At 43.6% G+C, this 26,146-nt stretch overlaps 1 protein-coding gene across 5 annotated transcripts in view; it reads right to left on the reverse strand.

The window, feature by feature from the left end:
• RTN4 (reticulon 4) overlaps nt 1-26,146 on the reverse strand; it is a 41,523-nt gene that overhangs the window by 9,709 nt on the left and 5,668 nt on the right. Inside the window, exons 2-4 of one of the 5 annotated variants that reach the window (XM_077176219.1) lie at nt 17,349-17,405; nt 14,122-16,431; nt 1,034-1,241 (exon numbers count right to left, since the gene is read on the reverse strand). In XM_077176219.1, coding sequence (XP_077032334.1) covers nt 1,034-1,241; nt 14,122-16,431; nt 17,349-17,405 — 2,575 coding nt within the window. Of the gene's footprint in view, nt 1-1,033; nt 1,242-4,454; nt 4,588-7,910; nt 8,135-14,121; nt 16,549-17,348; nt 17,406-26,146 lie in introns of those variants that run through there. The other 4 variants (XM_054630613.2, XM_054630614.2, XM_054630615.2 and 1 more) reach the window with 4 other exon arrangements.

A 26,146-nucleotide genomic window follows, 5' to 3' on the forward strand; every position in this document is an offset into this window, starting at 1 on the left:
CTACATTCTGCCATCCACCCTTGGCTTCCATCTGCTCACCCTCCCCAGCTCATCCACAGGATATTCAGCACCTGCACCAAAAATCCATTTCTTCTCACAGGATTTTTCAAGTAAAAATATCCTTCTTGTGGAGAAGCTATACAGAAAAAAGTAAGCAACCAGATGTGCTGGATGAGAGTCTGGAAGCTACACAGGAATATCAATATTTATAGAAAAAGACTGCAGAAAGAGCACAGGTAGCACAAGTTCTGCTTGTTCTTGCTAAGAAAAAAGCTTGAAATTGTTGTTTAGATATGAGAAGTAAGTAAGATTTCAGCTGGGAATATTCACCCTAATGGGAGGGGCTTTTCCCCAGAATTTTGTCCCCCAGACTGGCTTCCACTGGAAAAGGAGCCACTGCACATGGCCTGGGAGGAATGGAGGGAAGCCTACATTTTGCTTTGCCTTACAGAAGATGGGAACACCACCAAATTAGTAAGAGGGTTGTAGATAGAGGGGCAAACAGGACTTTGTGAAAATTGCAAGAGGAGACTGAACCATTTCACTCATTAATAACAGGGAGATGCAAGGCTGGGCAGAGTGGGACAGGGCTGGCAGGGAAACAGGAAACACACACTCCTGCAAGTCCTCCAACACAGATTAATAAGGTTTGATTCCTCTTAGGAGGCAGCTCTGCAGCAGTGGGTACCTGGACCCTGTCACTGACCTTGCAAGTGGGGAGCACAGCTACAAACTAAACCACACATTTTTAAGGCCTTGCAAGTTTCAAAAAGATTAAAGTACCCTTTTGTCATGCTTTAAACCCTGCTACATTTATTCTGATTTTTCCATCCCTTGTACCAAGCCCTCAGTCCCTTTTCTGAATTTACTGTATGACTCCTGAGAAAATCTGAAAGTGGGGAACACATATTTCATTGCACAGTCTATTTTTGTTATTATGCAACATCTTAACAGCATGTGTCACCCACTGCTTGGCAGTACCAGCACTGCTGCTCTCCCAAACAACACAATTCTGCTTAAAGAAAAGTCTCACCTGAAGGGGTGGCCCTCATCAGACTTCTGGATTGCCTGGATGACTCCCTTGTATATCCTAAAGCTGATGGTGACAGAGAGCAGGGCCAGGGCGATGTAGGCTGTGACGCTGACGATGCTGAACACTGTTAATGAGAGCAGCAGGAACAGGCTGGCTCCAAACACCACCCCGGTCTTCTTGATGTCTCGCCAGTAAAGGAGGTCAACAACTACAATGGAAAAGAGGTAAGAAATTAGAACAAGACATCTTTGGCATTCATATCAAGGCAGTAATTTTTCATTATTCACTCGACTGCTGAGAGTCACCAAGAGGGGAGCTTGCGAATCCCTGTCAAACCAGAGCTGAAACCACAACTAGAAATAGGTTATTTAGTACTGGTCAGCTCTGGACCTCAGATTATTGGGATTACTGCTATTAGGATTACCCAGATGCAATTGTTTAAATTTTAAAACAATGCTGCCCTTAAGCAATGTCAGAATTCATCTCTTCAGCTCCTGTGCTGTGTTCTGCACCAGAACCACAGTTTGTGCTTCATTTCCTCACATTGTCAGGCATTTTGTGGAGGTCACTCCCTGAAGAGATTGATTCCAATTCCCTCTGAGGACAGATAACAAGACACCAACAGATCTCAAAACCATTATAGCTTTCCAAGCCTGGTAGAGGCAAAGGCACTGCTCAAAGACTCATTAACAGTTCATTTTGTTTTCTTTTGATGGAAGCATTCCCATGGCAGTTTATAATGTTGATTATGGGTGACAGACTGAGCCATCAAGAGGGAATACTCTCCCTGAAATGTCAATCCAGGCTAAATCTGCTGTGCTCCAATGCAGAAGACTTCATTTGCAAACCAAGTTTAGTTTTCCTTAAGTGACCCTCATTAGAGAACACAATATTGTGCCATTTTTAGCATCACTGTTCAGAGCAAAGTACACCCTTGCACAAGGGATAGGTGATGGCTTAACACAAACACACCCACTGCAGATCTGTCTGTTAACAGCAATAACCGAGTAGAGACAGAGTTCAAGATGAATTACAGAAACCTATTACTATTGCACTGCACATTTAGTAATCCTGCCTCATCCTAAACGTCACCAAAATTAACTGTAAAGCAGTTAATCACAGCTTGGAACAGATTATTTGGATGACTGTAAAAACATTTTTAGAAGTAGAATTTGTCTAGTATTTCTTGCAGGATGAAAACACAGTCATGCTCCAACATCCAACACCTGGTAGTCTGTGTAGGGCAAAGTCTGTGTAACCCTTTTGTAGGTACAACATGCCAAAGCCCCTGGGGCTGGGGTGTGTTTGCCCACACTTTCAGAAGAGCTGAAGTTCTTCCCAGTTATTCTGACATGGAAACTATACAGCATAGCAGGAAAATGAAAACCACGGTGAGAAACTTAAACCCACCCTAATGCAAAGTATCTAACCTCAATATTTAATTCACATTTCAGCAGAAGTTTCCTGCAGCCCCACAGACAGAGCCAGGTTCCAGCTGCACCAACACCTTCAGTTTATCACAGACCAGAAGTGCTGTGGAAAGAACAGCCTCACCCTTCCAGCACCATCCATCCCACTCCTTTCTTCCAGCCTGGCTGCCTGTGCTGTGCCAAAGCCATCCCAGCAGGCAGGAGCCAGGCAGAGCAGGGCCTGGCGCTGCCACCATGTGACTGCACAAACATATGGGGGCAGAGATAGAGCAGCACTGCCCCGAGGCAATGCTCCTGCTCTCCCAGCGCCTCCAATCCAAACTCCTCCTGCCACTGCAGCCCAGGCTCCAAGCAACACAACCTTCCATGAATATTTGTAAAAATCAAACAAATAAAATCAAGTCATTGTAGATCTGCTGTTGTGTGGGTTGCAATCCCAAAATTTAACTTTTTGTTTCGGTTTTTCCTTTGCTTCCAGACACAAAAGAATCGATTATTGTCTCTGCACACCTTGCATTAAACATCAACAAAATGGTGTGACTGACCTAAGAATCCTTGTAAACCTGCAAACCTAAACTGAGCTGCAAGAGCCTCAACACCTGGGTGAGATCTTCACAACCAGTCTGGCCAAAACCAGTGGATTTTGTGCTCTTAAATCATGTAAGGAATCTTTAAAAGAAATAAAAACAGCCCTCTTTTTTTTGAGCATTTGCTGCAAGTATTAAAACTGTGTTTATTTTTAAATGCTGCAATTTGAGCATCCATGCACTCGAAATTGGTGCTGCCCCTGTATCAGGTGACACATTCAGTATGAGCCCTGCTCCTCTGCCTGCAGACAGCTTTACCTCTGTAAAAGAGCTGCTCCCTCCTCTCTGCACAGCTTTAAAGCTGTGGCTTCTTCATAGGAAATCACTAATTCCATGCATTAATGCATTATTCCAGCTATAAGGAATGTAAAAAGAGCAATTCATCTGTGTGACAGTTCCAGAATGCCAGAAACAAAGGTGCATTGCTGGAATTAAAGCACACAGCAAAAGCCAAACGGCCTTTAGCGACCATCAAGTCTTTTGTTCTCGGTAATCAATAAGAAAAATCCCCACGCCAGGAGCTCCCGGACCAGTTAAGCTGCTCATAAAACATTTTTCCTCATTTCATCTCCACTCCTTTTGGAGCAGGACCAAACGAGTGGAGGTTTAACGACATACGGATCTGGTATCATCATAAATTCCTCAAAGGAAATTCGGTGTTTAAGTCACTGAAAAACGGCTTTGTAATTCTGCAGTCCAGGAAAGCAGATGAAGCCACTCATCTGTATTCTCTAATTGATCAGAAACAAGTTATTTGCATTTATTTTGCCAGGAAAAGATTAAAAGCATTACTAGAAGCAGCTTTCTGGTTTTAACTTACATGCAAGATATTCACAGCAGATTAAAAATAAAACCAGAAACAGAAAAAACCCAAACCCATTTTCAGCAACAGCCCTGCAACATCTTTCCTTATGGAAACAGTTCAGAGCTGCATTTTACACAATATGAAGTATAATAAAATAAATAATATTAATGCATGTCTTGCAGGCCTATTCTAAAACAAGAACAGCTGCCTACATTTGGTAAGCACGAACTGTCACTTGGCACGTCTAAAAATAGTCTTGTACCATCCGTGCCTTACATGCACAACTCATCCAGTTACATTTTGCTTTTAAAGCAAGTGCTGCGATCGCTTTGGCGCTGTATTTTTTAAAGCCTTTTCCTTTCAGATATTTAACTTAAAACTGAGCAAGTCATATCGGGTTTTAATGACAAAAACAAGCGGTCTGATATATTCAACCTGATAAACCTCTTTATAAAAACCCCTGAACCAAGCAACCTTATCTTGATTTTTGGGGGGGTTGAGTTCGGTTTTTATTTTTTTAAGAAAGAGCAATTAAAAGCGAGACCTACGATCGAGCCGAGCTCAGGTGTAGCACAGAAAAGCAGGAAAAAGGAACTAACCCGTTTTGGCATCCATCTTGAGCGTGCTGCGAGCACCCAGCCCTGGCACGGCTCCGCTCCCGGCGCTTTCCACTTCCTGCGAGGGCGCTCGGAGGTCGGAGCTACGCAACCTCCGCCCGCTGCCATGGCAGAGCCGCCAATGGCCGCCTGCGCCTGAGCCCTCGCAATGCGGCTGCACAATGAACAACCAACAAGTCCCCTCTAGCCGGCATTACAGCCCAACAGACCCCGCGCTTCAGCGCCAAAGAAAGGCTGCCTGTGTCAAAGGGGAGGGGAGAAAAAAGCACTGTGCGATTTACAGGCGTTGTTCCACTGGAACCTTTCTGTGACGTGAGAGGTAGGCGCGGATCCTTTCTGTTCTCCTAGGAACAGCGAGGGGCACAGGGAAGAGCCTTTCATGGCTCAGTCTAGCGTTGTGCCGATAGAGAAATGGGACACAGCGCTGAGGAGCGGCAGCAGCACAATGAATGTCCCATCTGTCACCGAGCAGGAAAAGCTGCTGGGCAGAAAATCCACAACCACAAATTGCTCAGAGAGGCCTTTTCCACTTTCATATTCACACAGGATGTGATCTTGAGGGTTTCTACTGATCTCTGGGCAGAGAATCCGAGTGCTGACCCCACACTGCCCAACCCCCAGGAGAAGCCATCAATCATCCAGTGGTTGGTGTGTCGAGCACCACCAGAGCCTGGGCTTTGACATTTTCAAGGCTTCTTGCACCAGGGTTATTATTCAAAATCCTGATTAACATCCTAACAGGAGCAGAGACTGGGCCACAAAATTGCAGCCTCCATTTACCCTCATCAGATGCGTCAGAAGCCAGTTTGGTCCTTGAGTGTCTCCTTGCAAGCCAGGAACAACACCAGCTCCTGGCTGGAGAAACTGGGTGGTGACAGCAGGACTGCAAGTGGTGCCAAGCACGTGGGACTGCCACCAACAGAGCTGTCCCTGTCCCAGGCAAAGGCATCCCCGTGGAGCAGCACATCCAGCAGAGCCATGGGCAGGTGGCTCCAGCTGGGTGCCAGAGGGCACAGAACAAGGCTGCACCACGCACAGCTCAGGCTTGGCACATCTGCGCCACAACCCCACAAAAGAAGTGATACAGGTTTCACAAGTACATACTAGAACAAGGCAAACACTACCACACTCCCAAAAAAAAAAAAAAATCCCAAATACTACCTAATGAGCCAAAGCAACGTTTTCCTTTCATTTCTATTTGACCAGATACTCGTGCATGTGTGCACAATGTACCAACTGGGAAAACCATTCCAAAGCCCCAGTTATTCATGATAAATGTTGCCTATGCAATCTTTGGCATCAGTTAACTAAGTTAAACCAAAATTCAGATAGATTTCTGCTCATTAATTAGAAAAGAATGCTGCGATAACCTGGAAGTATAGCTGTGCTGTTCACCATATCATCATATCAATATTCAGCCATTAAAACCTGAAAATTCCTTGAAATCATTAAAAATTAAATAATAAATGTTACTTTTAGTACTAATTACTCCATAGGGCCCATCTTCAAGAGCATTAAAAATTAAAATCATGCTGCTCCCAGGGTAGACCTGTTTCCTCCTATCTATCTCTAGATGATCAATACCACAGGTATTAATCAATGCCAGAGGTTGCACCACTTGCATTATGCTTGTTCCTCAACTACAACACATTCACCAAATCTAAATTTAAGATTATATTCATTCGGAAGTAGTGTTTCAGCTGCAAAGTCCAACTATAAATTGTACTTTTTGCTCTTCTCTGGTTTTAGATTTAAAATTTCTTTTAGTAATTTTTTAGCATGGAAAGAAGCATGTTGCAATATTTGCTTCTATATTTATTTTGGGGCTGGATGAATAGTGCAATCAGTCCCTGAACTTTACCCATCATTTTCCATGCCACTGGAGCCTGACCTAAGAAAGGAAGAATGTGAAACACAGTATCTTCATCTTGGTTCTAAACAAAAAACCCCCTCTAAACCAGGCTTCAACAGCAGCTGCAACAGGAGAAGAACCAGGGTCTTCTGCTTCCCCCAAACCTTTCATTTCTGCTTCCATTTTCTTTTAGATCTGATCTCTGCTCAGGATGGGAAATTCAGGGGTTTTAAACCAAAACAGACTCCATTATTCTCAAGGCCTCAAATTCCAGGGTTGGAAATGTGCTTTCAGATCAGCACCACCCCTGCCAGGCTGGTTGTAAAAGAAACCTGAAAATTAGGCCTGAAGACATAAAAAGGGAACTTGCCTTCCAATTTTTACCAAAACCTTCTGACCTCAGCCCTCTTATTTTTTTTCCCTCCTTTCCTTTCTTTTTTCCCCATCTCCACGAATTCAGGCCTGACATATGAAGCCTTGAACATTTAAATTACTTACATGTCAACAACAATATATTACTAAACACTGCATCATATTTCTCCTGATATTTTCCAGCCCTTTAATAAAAGATTAAACCTTAAGAACCTGATTTTGCAGAGGCAAGGGATCAAAAAAAGTCCTTCAGGACTTTTTTTGGTATATATTTAGGTTCTGGAAAAGCATTCTAGGGATTTCAGAGCAATGGCAATTTTGTCCAAGTAGAACGTAAAAAACCCCAGATTTTGAGCAATAATTCCCAAAAAAAGAGGAAAATGTCACAAGCACCAAGCACGACAGGGCCCTTTAAAATATATTTAAGTATCCAGAGATAATTAATTTTTTTAAAGCTTGTCCTGTTGGTAAAGTATGAAGATTACTTATTCAAATAAGGCTTAAACTCTAACACACTGAGCACTAATGTAATGATCCACAGAGATTTACACTGGAGATCTCCCATTGGTGCTTACAGGAACAAAGGTCAGCACCACACTAATTTAAGGTCAGCTACTTATTTACCTAAAACAATTTAATATTATGGCTGTAAATTCGGAAAAATCAGGCACAGTTTTACCTAGAATTTGACAGAATTATGAAAGATCCAGAGCAAATGGGATTAAGGGTATATTTCAAACAGATTTTTAGAGAAAATATCCCCACCCTGCTGTGGTCTGCATGCAATTTCTCCTCTTAAAAATATTAAAACATGACCTGCAAATTACGTGGGGTTTTACAGTTAATGGATAGTATTGTTAGATTATTAATAGTCTCGAAATTTCCAAGCAGCACGGACTAAACTGAGACTACGCTGGTATTTGTGCCGTGCATACCAAAACAAGCCCTTCATTAACATGCTCTGTAGGACTGGAAAAGATCTGCAGTGTCACACGAGCCGTTTCACCTACATAAAGTATTTATTCTTCTGCATTGCTCCTCTTTACCCATTTTAGCCTGCAGCTTTTCTAATTCTGCACGTGGCACAAAGAGACTCCACACCTCCGGCTACATTTCACAATCAAATAAATACATGCTACAGACACCATTTGCTGAAAACGACCCGCGGCATCTCAAAGGAATAAAATAAGCAAAGAAGGTGAAAGAATAAATACCCTTATCCTTCCAACTGCTCGGCTGACTGTCCATCTCTCCAGCTGGGATTATCAATTATGCATTCCAAGAGGGGAGAGCTGCGGGAGAAGTGCCCTGCAGCCCAGGGAGGGAACCATGGGCTTCCCCGGGCTCCGCAGTGGTGCTGCACTGGTGCTGCAGGAGCGGGTCAGCTGACGGGGTGTGGAGCTGACGCAGTGCTGGCACCGCACGGCCCCGCTGCGCCCGGAGTGGCGGCACGGGGGGAGCGGCTCCTCCCGGCACGGAGCGGCGGCACGGGGGGAACGGCTCCTCCCGGCCCCTCCGGCACGGCGGCACCGGCTCCTCCCGGCCCCGGGAGCGGCTCCGCCCGGCACGGAGCGCTGGCACGGCGGGAGCGGCTCCTCCGGCACGGCGGCCCCGCTGCACGGACGGCAGCGAGGGCTGCAGAGCCCGGCCGCGCTAAGCGGCTTTTCGCCGCCCGGCTAAAAGTAGTCACCAGACGAGCTTTAAATAGATTGCTTTTCAAACAGAGGTTCGAAGGCGTTTACAAACCTCCCAGATGTATGGCTTCCCCTCGGGTTTCTGTAAACTAATGTCTGCCTGCTGGAGGACTAACAGAGACGTCTTTGTAACACTTCTCCCTTCACAACAAGCAGCGTGAAGGGAAATAGAAAAGGACCCTTTCTGTGCCTGGAACAAAAGCAGAGGCTCATGAAGAACACGATTAATCCTTTTGCTGGTATCTTTAGTCCCCAGGAGCTGCTCAGCCGTATTTATTCCTCTTAAGGAAGGCTGCAGAAAAAGTTACTCAGCCCTTTACCTAATTCCTACCAGCAAACACCTTCCCCTTTTTAATTTTACATCAGCATTCTCTGTTGGCAGCTGCAGACCTGACAATTAACTGTTCCCTTCATTTAAATAAAAACAGGAACCTGACAGTTTGCAGTACCAACATACAGAAAGTAACATTTGGGAAGTGTAGCACAAACAGGAGAGGAACGTGAACTACAACTCCAAATGTGAAAGAGAAGAGCTGTGGCAATCCTGATGTCAATTTTGTTTCCATCCCTGCTGAAAAAACCCACAATTTCTTTTCCAGTTTGGATTTTCCTCTTAAAATCTGGAGCTAACAACAGGAAGCTAAAATCTTCCCAGGACTGCTCCAAAGCCTCTTAAAAATCTAATACACCATTTTGTTAAGAACTAGTAAAGGGCATTCCCACGTTTTCATGAAAATACTGTAGAGACCAGGAGGGCTAGAGATCCCAATTCAGACCTTAAATTGACAGTTTCACTTTTCAGTAGCACAATCTTGCATTGAGAAAGATTACTATAAAGAGACCCAAAACCCCTGGTTTTGACTTCAACTGCTACATAAATTTAAGGCCTCCTTTGACAGCAAGACCAGTTACATCTCTTTTTAACTTATACAAGGATGTGCATTTCAGTCCCATTTTCAACAGGTAAATCCAAACAAATCCAAAATAGGAGGGAAGTAGAGAGTGTAGATTCAAACATCACAGCGCAAGCAAACGTGAAAAGTTGCACTGTACAAAAAAATAAAAGTACAAAATATGTCTGAGAATCTGTGTCTGTCTTCAAGCTGAACTGGAAACCACCAAAACCTGAGTCCCCCTCCATATCTGCACTGTCACTAAATTTACCAAAAACATTGTGCTTTCAAAGGTCTTTCCATTAATTATCAAATGTCCAAAGATACCAAATTAAAGCTTCTTCATTTCATGTTTATATTCTTTATATCTTATACTTAAAATAGTGCATTTATGCAACTCTAACCAGAGTTTGTTGTGGCCACAGCAGAGCAGCTGCACCACCAGTCCTGTTTGTCCCATCTCCAGTGTCCCTCACTGCCCCCAGGAGTGCCTCCCTGGCCTCCAGATCCTCCTCTTGCCTCTCTGCATACTCGGTTGCTCATTCTCACCCCTCCATGCAAACACACCCAGAATGAGCCCATCTCAGGCAAGAGGGGCCCCTACTCTGCACATAACCTGAGCACCAGCAGTGGCACACCTCAGGAGGAGCTCTGTTTTCAGCAGGGGTACTGCAGCCCTGCCCCTAGAGCACGTTTGAACACCAAGTACAGAGGAGGTGCCATTATCAGGTCCCCCAGAGAAGTCAGACACAATCAGTTCTGGACACGTGTCATGGCACACCCCAGCTCCATGGAGCCCTCCCTGGCAGGGTGAGTGCTTTACTCACTCCCTACTCACACATTGAACACCCTGAGTAGGGCACTGAGAACAGCCCTGCAGATCCCTCTGTGCTGGTGCCTACCTGGCAGAGTTGGCAACTTGGCCCAAATACTCCATTTTCTCCCTAATTGTGCCACTCTGAAGGAACTTCCTCAGGCTTTGGCACAAGTCTTTGCCTCTCTACAGGGGCACAAGAGCTCTAATAAAACACAGCAGCTCTGTGTCCTTCCTTCAGAAAAATGTCACTCATTGGGTTTGGTTTTTTCCCTCATTCCTCCTCCTCCTCTGCAAATTCTCTTCCCTCTGGAACTCTTCATTTATTACTATTTACCTGGTAGCATAAAAGATGACCTGAACAAGCAAAAAATCTAAGAGTACAATGAGATGAAATTAAATCGAGATATTTTTTGGTGAATTAAATGGAATTTTACCAATCTGCTTCTGAAAGAAACTCAGAGATGTTCCAAGGCATTTTTTCTCCAGTGAAAAACAACAAGCAAACCCAAACATCTATCTGCTGAGTGGTGCCATTTAACTCACCACAAACACAGAAAATAACAGAAATCCCCCAAGTGGGTACAGCTGGTATCAGGCAGAACTTCTCATGTCCTTTAAGATTCACACAACTGCAATGACCTGGTTTCTATTACAGCATCACAGGAAGTATTTGGTTTCTGCCCCCATGTTGTAGGAGAAAAAACAAAGATTCAGCATTAGTACCACCCTCTCAAAGCACATTTCCCACCTGGGCTTCACCTTTGTATTTGCCCCTCCAAGAAAATCCAGGAAATGTAAAATATAATTAATTAGCTGCATTTCTGAGTGCCTGTAATGAAAGCAAATAACCAGTTAGATTTAATCTGAAGGGAATGTCTACAGAGCTTGTGGTCAAACCCACCATAAAACAAGGGTGTTCTGGGAAACTGAGTGTCTTGATGGTAAAGATCTCAACGTTACTTCTAAATATTTTTGTAATACTCAGCATGGACACACTGAGGGATTTAAACTGCCAATTTCCATTTTAGTACATAACTTTGTTGTGGCCAGAGGTTTTGAGTCTGTAATTCAATAATATCAATAATATAAAAACCTCCACATCCCATCAATCAAAACCAGGTTTGTGGAAAGCATGGGCTTGGGAAGGATTAATAATGCTCTGTATGAGAGAAGAAAGTCTATGCAACAGAAGGGCTGGGATAGGTAATGTGTATATTTAGCTTTCACCTCTCAAACTCATCTCAGGAGTTGGGAATTTCTCCAAACCTGGATGGATCCCTTCCTGTCCGGCAGGCACTGAGGTCCCACCGCGGTGACAAACACTAGATGGCATCAGAGCCCTGTCCCACAGGCTGGCCCTGATCCATGGCTCCCCATGCCTGGTGCTCACACCTCCTGCGGGAGCTGGGCAGCAGCACCTGCACCCCCAGGACCTGCCCTCGGAGCTCCCAGCTTACGAGGCAGTGCTCTGATGGAGCTCAGGAATGCCAGTTTGAGTCTAGGGAGGGGGACAGAGAAGCGAGGCTGTTTGCTCAAAGCCAAATACAGCAGCTACTGAGAAATACAAACTTGGGGGGGGGGAAAATCACTGTATTCAAGACAGCAGAAATTGCTGGTGTTGCAGGAGTTGTTTGCCCTTAAAATTGTTCCAGTTTTACATACAGTTCTGGGTTTGGGATTTTTTGCTTTTGTGTTTCTTAAATCTGTCCAGGTTACCCAAGGGTGTGCCAGGCACCATTTAACAAACCTCCTTCTACCCAGGACACTTTTCAAAGCTTTACATTTGCTTCAGTGAGCTGGATAAGTTAAAGAAGTATCTGCAACCTTTTTAAAATCCCTGTTAGCTCCCCACAGTCCACTGGGGCTGTGGGAAGTTACAACACACTGGCATTTAGGTTAGCTTCCAAAAAACAGCACTGTTAAGTAAGCATTCCAGAACCTTGGATTTAAGTGCACCAGTAAGGCAGCTCAGATTAAAGCTTTAACAAGCATCAGTCACACCATCACACCAGCTGAATTCCACAAGTCTTAAGACACAGTGAAATCTATTTCAGTTCCACTGATGGGCAGGAAAAAAAAAACCCAAAGAACAAAGGTAGACTCAGAAGGCCAAACACATGCACAAATGCACTTGGCCTTGTGATGAACAATCCCTCCTTGTTAGTTCTTCAATGAAATTGTGCCTAAGCAGTGTGGTATTTAAAGCAGACAACTGATGTTGTTTGTGGCTTGTCTCAGAAGTCCAGTTCTGTATTTTGCAACACAACAGAGTGTGGAGAAAAATCCAGAAAAAAAGGTCAATTTTTGAGTCAGTATTCTCATCTATTTAGCTTTAAGCAAGTGTTCCTCTGGTGTAAAGCAAAAAAATTTCTTCCCAAACAACATAGCCTGTCAAAAAGGCAAAATGCAGCTGCTCTCCAGAGTGAACACAACAGTGAGAGGCTGCAGCTCCCAGCACACAGGACAGAGCTGGGCCCTGTCCCTGCACTGGGCCATGGATGGCAGAGCAATGGCACTGCTCAAATCCTCTCTGCTCTGGCAGCTGGGTCTGGGCAGCTTCTGGGGCAGCTTCCCACAGATGGGAGAGCAGCAGCTGTGTCACCTCAGGGCCACAGGGAGGGGCTGCCACCCCCAGCCTGCTGCATCAACGATTAAAGACCCTTCCAAAGGTCTCCCTTTAGAAAAACTAACACAAAAGCTCTTCTATTAAGTGCAGTGGTTTGCTTTAGCTTTTTTTTTAAGTAGTCTGAGCTCCAAGCCATTAACCCCTTGACATGAAGCCCAAGACATACAGCTGCTCTCTAGACAGGTCTATCTGCCGGAGGCCTGAGGAGCCTTCACAGAACACACCAGGAGTTTTAACAATGCAGATTATCAATTAAGTTTTATCCCAAGCCAAGGGAAAAGCAAAACTCTCTCCTTTCTACCTTACCTGTACGTATAGAGGAGGTGAGACAGGAGAAATGGCAAAGGTAAATATAAAAAAATACATCTTTACCTTATTTCCCAAACCTGTTTCAATGGCACCAACACTGATGTTCACTTCAACATGCACCTGCTGTTCCCTTCTAACTCAGGGTATTCTGTAATCCTATTTTATGAACTGTAGGCTGCAGCTACTGCATAAATACAGTACTGCTGCTGAGTCAAACTATCTCCTGCTTTTCTATTTAGAGCACTGTGCTTTCTGCAGTAGGTGTTTTTTTTTTGGTGTGCTTGCTTCTGGTCAAAGCTTAAGTAGCAGCAGAGTGCTGCAATATCAAAAAACAAAATACCCCTCTAGACTACAAAAAGCTGGGAAATCACGAGGTGTTCAGTTTAGAGAAAAGATTACAACTTCCTGATACTATAACTGCACATTACTGTAAGAAAAATTAACTATACTGAAGTGCAAGCCCACCTGAAAAGATAAACAGAAATTAATACCCGTGCTGTACAGAAACCAATTTTAGTGTTTGCAGAACACTCAACTTAATGACCACTTTTTCAGTATAACCTGCACACTAAGCTCCCTCATGTTCACCCTTTGTTTAAACCACAGGCTGGAGATTCACAGACTCTTTTCCAGATTCCAGGCACACACAGGAGCAGCAGGGGTATTTTCCTGAGTTTTACACTCTGATGTCTGAACTGTTAATGAAAAGGAAGAAATGCCTCTTCAAATCATGTGCACACAGCACCCCAGATTCAGAGGTTGGGAGGCCACCCCATGCCCAGCCTGGGGACAACCATGGAAGGGCCTGCAGTGGGCAGTCACTTATTTCTGCATCCACAGACAATGAGCAGCAGATCTGGAGGAGAAACCTGGAGATGCTGAGTCCATCCCTGATAAACAGAAAAAAGGTACTAAAGCAATCAGAATATGAAAAAGGTACAAGTGCAGGCACTGACATTTTCTGTTACCCTTGGCCTACAGAGAAGTTTACAGAAAATGATTTAAAAAGAATAAGTCAAGGCATGCTTAAGTTTAGCTAAAGAATTATGCAGATCAGCAAACTGCAAGACAGCATACACAGATTACCTGAAGACTTATTCAGCTTTGCTGAAAATACAGCAGTAGGTTTTTTCTTTTCTTTAACAGAAGCAGCTTCTTTCTCAGCTTCCTTCTCAAAAGCTCCTGGTTTTACTACACTGACTATCTCTTTTTCAGCAGATAAAGGTGAGGTATCTGTGGCTGGTAAGGACATGGTGGATACTTCAGGCACTTCTCTGTCCACAGCCTCCAAAGACTTTTTCAAGGCATTGCTGTCTTCCTCAGCTTTTACTTCTACATTCTTCACAGACAGATCACAGGGCAGCTCTGGGCAAGGCAGCTGCTTCTCACCCTGCATCACCTTACTGATGTCTTCATCTTTGTGCATCGTTTCTTGGTCAGTGGCTTCTGTCACAAACTCAGGAACAGCTTTAGGATGTCCTAACATAACAAAGTCTTCTTCCACTGAGACTGGGGAAGACTCCATGGGTGAGAGAGCTTTGTCATCTCCCGTTTTTGGTTCCATAGCAACAGATACATCAGCTGAATAAGCCAAAGCATCCAGCTCTTCCATTTGAAGAGGAATCTTATCTGCCTTGGCTATTTTTGCAGGTATTGGCTCAGATGGTGGAGCAGCAACAATTTTGGAAGAGTCCAGCTCGGGTTGGAATGACTCTAGATAAGGCTTGCCCGTGGCAGCTACTGAATCCACCAGTCCTTCCTCCTCACGTTCTTCATCAGTTGCAATACTCTCAGTGGATTTACTTTTTAAGAGGAGAGATGGATCTTCACTTGCTTCCTCAGCAAAGTCAGATATCATTTGGCTATTAAACAGGCCAGCTTTTCCAAACTGTGGAGACGGGGTTCCATCTAGTTCCTTGTCTTCAGGCACATCCTGAGAAATGCTTTCTGCTACCGGTGTCTTTGAATACTCTGTGAAAGATGGAGAAGGAGATTCACCAGAGACCTTTGTTCCCTTAATTAAGTCACATGCAATAGATATATAAGGAGTCTCCAGATCTTCAGGAGTGGTGCTACTCTCATCATCCGGTTGCTTAAACGCCAATGTCTCCTTTGCTTCCTGGGCCTGTGTCAGTGGGACATTCACTGCCTCTTGGTATACAGGAGGTTTTTCAGCCTCTTTTACATTCTCATACTTGGCAGTGGGCATAAATGTTTCTAGTGGGGAAGCTTCCAGCTGCACAGCAGATGCCTCTGCCCCAGCAGCGCCGGTGCTCAGCGGTGCTTCCATAACAATATCGGGCAATATGGGCGACGGAGCGGCCTCCGAGCCTTCGAAGGAGGGGCAGATTTGTGCCGCAGGTTTCAGAGTCTCCTGCGCCGCCTCCGAGGTTTGCACCAAATCGATCTTGGTTTCGTAAGCCAGCTTTGTGCAGGCTGCATCGTGCATCTCGTAGGCCTCCTGCACCAGGTCAGGAGTGAGACCCTCGGGCATGTTTGTGGTGCTGTCAGGTGTCACTGGCAGGACCCCCTGTGCTTTAGCAGCGTCAGCTCCCTGCCCTTCCTGCCCACCTGCTCCAGCAGCAAAATCACCTTGCTCTGGGCCCGTCTGAGCTTTCAGTTCTGCAATCTTTTTCTCATCGTCGGTTCTATTTTCTGAAATGCCTTCCTCTAGTGGAGAAAGAGATTTGCCTTTGTTACCACCAGGACTTGGAGAAGAGTCAAATTTAGTACAAGTGATGTAAGGTTCTTTTACAGCTTCTGGGGTGCTTGGGAAGGAGGGCTCTTCAGCACTGCCTTCACTGTCTCTTTCGTAATCCTTCTGCACAGTCAGCTTACCCACGCCATACTTGTCATCCAAACTGCTCTCCAGCTTGGCATCTATCTTCCTTCCAACATCCTCTCTCATGCTGCTCAGTCCATGACTAGCACCTTTGACTTCCCATATTGGCTCAAATGGTTTGAAGTCTGCATATTCTTCCCTCCTAAGAGGGTCTTCTTTCAGCACCCCTTTTTCAACATGATCACCACCTCCTCTGTACTTGTCTTTGTTATAGAAGAGATCTTCTTCGTTTCTTTCAAATATATCTTGGGGAGACTCTGGAGACATTTTCAGCTGCTCTGCAGGTGTTTTCTCCAGGTTAGGTAATTCTTCAGGGCCCTCTAGCTGTATTTTTTCTTTAGCTGGAGATAAAATGGCTGCTGCTTCTTTAGCAAATGGGGGCTGTGAGTATTTCATCTCAGAAATGTCTTTTTCATTTCCCTCTGCAAGAAAGGGGTTTGTGGCATTTTTCATAGGTTCTTTATAAACCTCACTGGAGCCCTCTTTGTAAGTGCCTCTTGCAGGAAATCCATCTGAGAGGGTACCAAAGGCTGCGTGCTCTTTAAAGGGATCAGCTGAGAGAGGAGAGAAGGAGGGAAGAGAAGGAGCAGGCTCAAGCGGGACTGCAGTAAAATCCTCTTGCCCCAGCGCCTTAGTGCTACCTGGCTGCTCCTGCAAGTCCATAACTTTTTCTGTGACCATGGATAGAAAGGAAAGTTAGAGAATGCAAGTGCTCTTAAAGTCAGTGCAAACTTTCAACAGGTTCACATGATTTTAGCTACTAAAAGGCTCTCCCAAGCTCTAGCGTGGATACTATGAGCCATTAACACACACTATCACTTAAAGCTACTCTACTTCACTTCTAGCAGAGAAGTGAGCGAGAGGCTCAAGGAGCAGCAACTTTATGCAGTGCAAAGATCTCAGTAAAGCTGAAGATGTCAGACAGTACAGGGGCAATATTAACAAAGCCAGAACAGGAGGGTGGCAAGGGCAGACAGAGACAGGGGGTGTGTGGATGCTTGGGCATAAACATATTGCACAAACATGTGCCAGCAAAGCCTTTTTTTGACACCTTTTTTTAAATTTGTGGATGGTGTACTTAATAAAAACCACTAAATCAATACTACAGGTGGAAATTTTACTTCTTTAAAATACTGCAGAAAGTTACCATAGATTAAATCTTTCTGCTAAATCAGTAAAGCAACTATGCTCTGAGGTATTAACCTGTTAACAGTACCAACTTCTCTCCTACATCAAGGGTCCAAGAATTCTCAGATGGCTGGATTCTTGTTTATAAAACAGTTTACAATGTTAACAAATGAATACATATTAAAATCTGGAATAGATCAACCAAAAAGTCCAAACTGAAAAATGTGACAGAGGCTATTCTTGGACCCATGCTGACTTTTAGTAGAAGCAGACTAGTGGGAAAGGGTTAATGAGGTCAGAAAGGCAGGAGGTACTCAGACAAAGGGGAGCAGAAAGAACTTGCCTGCAGAGGAGTGCATCAGAGGCGCAGGTGTAGCAGGAAGAGCAAAAAGGGTCTCATCTGAAAAACAAACAAATAACCTCAGCAGAAAGAAGGGCCAGGGTGAAGAGGGGAGAAAGCACTCAAGGAGTCAGTTCCCAGTAAACCCAACAGATCGACAGCCAACACCCAAGAGAACCAGGGAACACCATCAGCAGAGCCAGGTGATTTGGGAGAGCCCACACCCAGATTTCCCCATTCACAATGGGATCTGTACTGAGGGATCTCCACCCTCCAAGCCAGTGGCCAGCCATAGGGTGAGACACACCTTGGCAGCTACTCTTATTTTCATTCCCTTGCACACTACTGGGCAGCCACTGCTGCCATTGCCAGGGGCACACTTACTTAGCTCTCCCCACCCAAGGTCTCCTCACACCCCCACACTTGTGTGAGAGCAGCCCCAACAAACTCCATCAAACACTGGTGAAAGTTCAATGACTAAAGCAAGCTCTGAAACATCCCACAAACACAGCACTCCTCAGGCACAGCCATACTGGCTGCCTTATGGCTTTACTCTTTTCCTTTTGGTGTTATACAGACAAGCCCCCAGAGGAAGCTGTTATTTTTAAAGCCTTATTTGGCATGATCCAAGGAATGTATTTGGCTTTGCTGAGTTTGCTTTAAGCCCAACATCTCCCAAGACAAATCCAGTTCTCCACTTTCCACTCAAAGCTGCAGCACCAGCCATCATGAGGAAACGGGCAAAGCCAAACCAGTCCTTCTCTGGATTTCTGTGCCAGCAGCAGTGTTTTTCCCAGGTCCATCATGGCCTGTTGGCTTGACATTGATGTGAGAATACCACCACTTAGGCAAATTTATTTCATCCTGAAAAGTGCATAAAGTTTTCACATTGAGGCTGGTAAAGAATATTTGCAATTTACATCAATTGCATTAGTGGAGAAAAAAATATATTAAAGCACTTAGATTTTCATTCTCAGTACAGACACCAACAATCTTTAATTTTGCTATGTGCCTGGACAAAATCAAGTACTGAAAAAGAGGTGGGGATATTTTTGGCCTTTTTTTTATTATTATTAAAAGCAAAGAATAATAGAAACAATTGATTTTAAAAGATGAAAGGCAAGAGGTAAGAAATATGGTAGTTGCAGCAGCACATATATAATAACAGTCAGGCAGGGCATTAATTTAAGCTGTGTTTTGGCACTAAACCATGACTTGTGTAGAAGTGATGCCATTTGCAGACACTCATGACCTGTCTGGCTTATTCAAGTTAATCCCAACAGCAATGTTCCAAAAATCCTCACAACCTGCATTTCCTGTCACACTATACAGTCATTGGGTTTGCTTCACAGAACATTTCTCTCTTGCTGGATTTCATGGATTATAAGTATCACCTGAAGACAACAGAAAACAGAGTAAGAAATAAAGCTGAGTGTAGGACTTGGTATTCAGAAGGGTCCTCAATTCCTGCTGGGCCAAAGGCATTTCTGCTCAGTTTTCTAAAAATGACATCTTTCCATTAAGGACCACATAGAGAGAAACCTCAATTCCAAATTTAGAGCATGTTAAAGCACTGTCCCAGCTCAATGGTGGCAAAGCTTTAAAGGACAAAAACCACACTGGAGGACAACTGATGGGTACGTGGCAGAGTCACAGAACTGCTACACCAAGTGCCACTCACTGCAGGCCCTTTGTTCCAGCAGTGCTTGGCTCACCAGGATCCTTTCCACAGCAGAGACTGCTCCTCAGCCCACACCTCTCCTGAAACCACACACTCTCCCTCCTCCACATCATCCCAGATGTACCGGAAGGGGTCTGTGCTTTGGGGCAGGAGAAAAGGCAGGATGGACCTGATGGGACCAGGTTGTGAACAGAAACCCTGACAGCCCAACAGAAAAGGGCCTTCCAGGGAAACCAACACCAAGGCAGGAGGAAGGGCAAACAAACACAGCAGAGTCCACTGAGGGGCAAGGAGGTGAAGGGGAAAACACACAAGTCATCCCTGAAAGGTGCTGCTCCCTTCCTGTCCAAAGGCCAGCTGCAATCTCTACCAAAAATTCCACATTTAAAATCTTTTGAACGCTTTCCAGCCCCAGAGACAGAGGTTTCAGTTTCTGGGGAAGGGCACTAGGTTTAAGAGCATGGGCTCTCATTTTTCAGTGTTTCCTTTAGACTGCACAAGGCAAAAACTCCTCCTGAGCTGTGTCTTCCATTTACCCAACACAGTCCCATGCCAGCCCTATGGCAGCCACTGAATTCCCAGGTTCTCTTAATGGAAAGATATTATGTCCACACCCAAACTTTATTTTCCACACATGGCTGGAGTGTGAAAAGAGATTACATAAAAGCAGTGTTTCCTAACCAGCCAAGGAGAACCACCCACTCTCCCTCCACCCACATCAGAAAGGCATTTTTCCTGCTCAAAGGGAAAAGATAGAAGGGATTTTTGCTGCCCTTGTGGGCCCTGTGTAACACCTCCAGGCAAGCAGGGAAAATGGAGTAGGACAAGTCCCCATCAGCAGCACTCTCTGCACAGTGCAATTGAAGTGACATGGTGAAAGGGATTTTTGCCAGCAGTGACACTGCTGGAGCGTCCCCACCTCCCATGTGGAGGTAGAAACCTCTCAGAAACACAGCTCTGTGGGTAAGTAGGACACTTCTAGGATCCATCACCAGGGGTGCCTTCTCCTATTTGCATCTCAAAGGCAGAAATTAGGTGACAAAACAAAAAAACCCACCCAAACAAGCAACACAACAGAACCAAGTAAATAAACTTCTGAACACATCAAGCTGAACACAGTAAATAAACTTCTGAACACAATGAGCAGCAATATTGCCAAGCAAAAGCAGATATTCAAAACACCTTAACTGACATACAAAGTGAGTTTCACTACTAAATCTTCACCCAAATACATACAGAAAAAAAAATCTAAGTGATCTTCTTACAAATCATAACTTTTTACAAATCCTAACTCAAACTCCTTCACTATGATGAACTGCTCAGTTAACACTTACATCAGAAGACAAATTTTGTGATTTTGTTTCATGAAACACAAAAGAATGAGACTTCAAAATGAACACAATCTCCACAAAAAGAGTTCTTACTCTAAAGTTTTTCAGCCAAAAATTCATAATGATGCAAGTTAGTAAAGCTCTTTCAGCATTGCAGCCAAGATAGAGGCTGACCTCTTATTTATGAGTGGTACCACTTTATATGAGTTACTGAAGCACTCCAATTGATGGCTCTTAGAGAACTTTTTTTTGTGCCTGGTTTTAACCAGAAACATTCTGCAAATTTTACCTTGGATTTATGCAAATTAAATATTCCCTAAAAAAACCCCAAAACCAAAAACAAATCACCTACAAATAGTCCTGTTGCTTCTTTCATTAGCATGAAGTCTCAGATTTTAAAACTGCATTATGATTTCAGCTAAAATATAACGTCCTTCAATGAGAATCAGATTTCAGTGTTGTTTAAAAATAAAGAACCTGACACCAGCGTGACAAAGATGTGTAATTTTAAACCCTCATTTTAATTTTTGCTGATTTCCCACTAACTGCTGATGTTACAAGATGCTGACATTATCAGCATAAAACTTCAGATTTAAATACCAAAATCTCAGATAAAAAGTAGAGAAATAAATGGAGATTTCTCACACAACTAATGAAAGTTATTTCCAAATATTTCCAGCAAAAAATGTTTAAAATTGAGTAAGTAAACTGACAATTCCAAGAAAAGCAATTTATGAGAAAAGAGCCTTTTTGCTTGCCAAAAAACATAGTTGCCAAAGGAAAGCAGAGGACTTCAGTCTAGTCAGAGAAAATAAGGCCTGAGCCAGAACAATTCCTGTCCCTCCTCACTGGATTTGTGTAAGTGGAGGACCCTTCCCTCTGCTCCCATGTGTCTCCTTCCAGTCAGCAGCAGCAGAACTGTGCTGACACAGCTTTATTGTTCTGCTGCCCTCCTCAATTTGTGTATGAGCTCAGCATTAAACCAGACAAACCCCACAGAAACACTGAGCAAACCTCACCTGCTGCCCAGCTCGGCTTTGGCAGGAGGATGCATTAGGCTGCTCGGTGGCAGTTTCAGCCTCCAGAGCTTCAAAACCACTTCCTGGATTAGATTGCTGGAAAATGCCTGCTAGTCTTAAAATATGAGCAAAAATGGAGTTGAAGAATCCATTTCACCTTTGCAAGCCTAGGAAATGAGCAAGACACCAACTTACAGGCCAGGGACTGCTTTTACCTCACAGACCTCCCACAGTGGGACATTGTGAAAGGCCTCTCCTGTTAACATAAATATTTAACAATAAAGGAAAACAGGGGAAAATTAATACTCCAAGGAATGGCATCTGTGACATGACTCACAAGTCATGGAAAAGTTCCATTTGCAGCAACCCCTCCAGGGCAGATATGAAAGAGAAATTGTTCCTTCAATGCAAACCAAGTTGCTCATGTGCCCAGAGTGGAGGCTGCCCCAGCAGCATTTCTATCTCAAGCTGTTTAGCAACACATGTGGCCATTTAAAAGTTAATTATTTCAAGTTCTCAGATGCCTAATTTCCTACTGCAGTACAAAACAAGGGCACACAACTTCACAAGAATTTCCTGAGAAAAGTAGCTGCCTACACAAACTCCATTTAAATCATCTCCTGTTATGATGTGATTGTTCTAAATACGGGATTTCACCAAATATTTAAACCATTCAAGATGAAGAACATTAACTATTAATAGCACCTTTTCACATCATTAGATCAGGCTGCAGAGTCACAGCAACTCATTAGTTTATCTCATTTGGCTCTTTTTAGTTACAGGTCTAAGTTTTTAAAGAGAAGTTTCCAGTTTAGGAAATTATTTAGAAATCTTAGGAGGAAAGTGTGCAGGCTGCTACAGAAGATGGGAGTTGTTGAAGATTTCAAGGGGAAAATGGAGCTCCATTTTGGACACCCTGAGGGCATCACAGCTGGGATCACAAAAGGAGCCAAGACCTTTGATCATTAACAAACCCAGCTGTAGGTCATTTCAGCCCTTCATGGCAATTACTGCAAAGTGGAATCACGCATCACCTGCAGGGAGAGTTGGGCTGCACTATTTGAAGTGCATGAAGAAAACAAGTTCAAACGAGCATTTTAAATCGTCTGTTTCTGCAAACAGCTCTCCAGCAAATAACATTTTCTTGTTGTCTAAGCAGAAATCTATAATCCAACTGGTTTGTGTAAGTTTTTTTTTTACTATCATTTTTACATGGTCCAATTTCACAGCTTCTCCTCTTTTAAAATAGCTGCACCTGAGGCAAGCTGTCCCTGTAAAGCACCGGGACAGAGGTGAGCTGCGTGCATTTCTTCTCCTTTTGATCAGCTCTTCAGTGAACAGAAAGGCAGCTCCATTCCCCTGCAACGCCCAAGTGCCAACCAAAGCATGGACAGAGGGACACAAGGAAGAGAAATTAATCCTGGCTCTGTCACAACGTTCCCCGTTACAATTCCCAGGCTGCCAAATTAAGAGCCCACCACCACGGTGTTTCCAAAAGGCCATTAAACACTTCAGGCACAGCCACCATTCTCACCTCACTCTTGCAACCATTTTGGTCGGTAACACCAGGGCCAGGAGCCAAAGCATTTCAGAGAGTGCTTCTCTAATGCCACTTTCTGCTAAAAGTCCCTCATCCACCGAGTGTCACCCCTCATCCCCTCACAGCAGGGACAGCGTTTTATCAGGCATCTTTTGTTAGCAAAACTAAACAAACAGAGGGAAAAGTCCCCCAGTTCAGCTCCAAAGAAACTTTTCACTCCTCTCACACCAAGAGCACACAGAATTCCCACAAACAGGATGCACATACCTTTCCCTGCCCAGCAATCCACAGGAGCTCAGCACGAGGAAATGAAACCCTCTCAGGAACAAAGAGAAAACTGTTCTGCTCCTGTTCTGTTCTCCTCCCAAAGCTCAGGGAGGAGTAAATGGCACAGCTCAGCACCACACACCTTAGCTGTACCTTCCCCCTGCAAGGAACCAACTCCAAGCACAGAAATTCTGCTTTATTACCCAAATTAGCATCAGGTGCTGGGCAAAGCCTCCCTTTACTGAAGTCAGGTGGCCACAATTAACCCCAGCTGTTCACAGCCCCCCTCTGATGGCCTGAAATGCCCACTTCACAATCACAACTATATTTAATATATAAATCAGGTGGCCACAATTCACCCCAGCTGTTCACAGCCCCCCTCTGATGGCCTGAAATGCCCACTTCACAATCACAACTATATTTAATATAGAAATCAGGTGGCCACAATTAACCCAAACTGTTCACAGCCCCCCTCTGATGGCCTGAAATGCCCACTTCACAATCACAGCTATATTTAATATATAAATCAAATGTGTTTAATAGCAAAGCAAAAGCTTAATTTAAAACCATCTAAAACATGAGCATTCCCAGATTCATCATTTACAGACAGCAATTTATACTGTTTCAATGTGTTGATTAAAAAGAAGCAGAAAGAAACAATGTAGCCAAGTGCAAACACACGTGTCCAGCTAGACACAGCTTTAAATCCAAGTACTCAGTCTTTGGCAACATTTGTAACCAAAAAAACCTAGATAATTCCTCTAAAAACTAAGTAACTCTTCCTTAAGACCCAGACACTTTAACCATAAGTTGAAATAACAAAAAGAAATTTGAGTTCTGGCAGTGCCACAAAGCAGAAAAATAGAGTAATTACATCAGAACTTATTCAAAGGCAGGAGGTCTAAAGAGCCATGCAAATCCTATCATTATGCAGACATTATCCAATTTAATTTTAGAGATTATACCAATCATAAGATTCCCTTTCACTGATTTGTACAGATGGATTTTTCCCTGCTTTCCCCACAATTAAACAAATTAAGCAGTATTTAGATGAGCAACCTTATCATTGCAGAAGAATGTATTTATTAACTAAAATAATCTTTAAAGAATAGAGACGAGATGCTGCTGATTTCTTTTGGCATCTCTTCCCAACACATTACCTTGTGTGACAAGCCTCTGACACAAGAGCTTACAGTCTGCAAAATAAAACAAAATGGTGCATAAGATGTCTGATGGATGAGATACAGGGAGTAAGAACATGGACTCAGTGTAGCCATCAGTATCTGTGGAATATATTTTGATTAAAGGGGAAAAGCAATGTGAAGATTCAGAGTCTTGATGACCTCCTGACTCCCAAGGGGATCAGGTATCAACAGCACTACAGTAGATTTTGGTCAATACAGGTTTTGGCAACCGTTTCAATTGTTTTGTCATTTAAAACAGAACACACAGGGAAAACCCAATTTTCTTATCTATCAGTGTGATCTTTAAAGGAAGCCTTGGTTTAAAGCCCTTTAAATCCATCTGTGACACAAGAGCTTACAGTCTGCAAAATAAAACAAAATGGTGCATAAGATGTCTGATGGATGAGATACAGGGAGTAAGAATATGGACTCAGTGTAGCCATCAGTATCTGTAGAATATATTCTGATTAAAGGGGAAAAGCAATGTGAAGATTCAGAGCCTTGATGTCCTCCTGACTCCCAAGGGGATCAGGTATCAACAGCACTACAGTAGATTTTGGTCAATACAGGTTTTGGCAACCATTTCTTTTTTTTAAATACACATGGAAAACCCAATTTTCTTATCTATCAGTGTGATCTTTAAAGGAAGCCTTGGTTCAAAGCCCTTTAAATCCATCTCTCTGAGCAGACCTGGCTGAAGGCCACAAAGAAGGAGCCTCTGTGCCACCAGTGCCATTTTTCTCCTGCTTGTTCCTTTGTGTTCTGAGCCCCAAGCTGCTCTGCAAGGCCTCACACATGCTCCTTGGTCTGTTTTCCTTGGCACTGCTCGCCCTGCCACGCACAGGGACACACACACAGACAGGCATGAAGGAATTTGCTCTCCTGTCAGAAAAGAGGGGAGAGCAGGGTTCAAGGAAAACTGTCACCAACCAGTGCTGACTGGATAAGCAGGAGGATTTTGACAGACTGAGAACATTTTAACTGGCAACAGGAAAGTTTATATTTATCTCAGTCTTGTGTCTCATTTAAGACATCTTAGCTAACATATTCTCCCTAGCTGATGGAGCTGATGACATGATTGCCCTGCTCATTAAAAAGCTGCCAGTAGAAGCTAGGAGCATCTCAGACACAAAGCAAGTCTCCCAGCAAAACCATGGAGGTTAAACTGGTATTCCCAATACTTCTACATTGAGAGGGGAGATAAAATTAAAAGTATTTTTTCTTTATTCATTAGAAAGCAACAAATTGAGATAAAACCATTAAAATCATGGGGAAAATCAGTAATTTAAAAACATAAAATCTAACCTAACTTAAAATCTTCATATTTTGACAGCTACAGTTGGCAGCAGATTGATTATTTCCATTTGAAAGATAAAAAACATTCTACTGAGATAATTTGATTTTCTCAGACCTTGTGAATATTAATAAGGCCATTATTTTATGGCTGTTGTAATAGTTCTTATTGATGGAAAGGCCAATTAAAAAAGCCATCCACCAAGCATGTCATCTGTCTGGAGTGCAGGAGCTCAGTTCTGGCTGTCCTATGCTGCCCTAAAAACTGAGACTGCAGAATAAGTAGAAAACATGCAGTGTTTCCAAATCATACACAGGAGTCATTTCTACTTTAGATCATAAACAAAGAATTTTTTTAAAAACTGCATTAAAACATTACTTTTCTACTGAGGTCTCACAGTTCACTATTTTTACTTGGCAATAAAAGCTCTTTTTTTTCTTTCATTTCTAAAGCAGCTTGAGAGTTACACAATTTTCCTCCTACTT

This window comes from Agelaius phoeniceus, chromosome 3 (genome assembly GCF_051311805.1).
Source record: "Agelaius phoeniceus isolate bAgePho1 chromosome 3, bAgePho1.hap1, whole genome shotgun sequence".
Classification (NCBI taxonomy): domain Eukaryota; kingdom Metazoa; phylum Chordata; class Aves; order Passeriformes; family Icteridae; genus Agelaius; species Agelaius phoeniceus.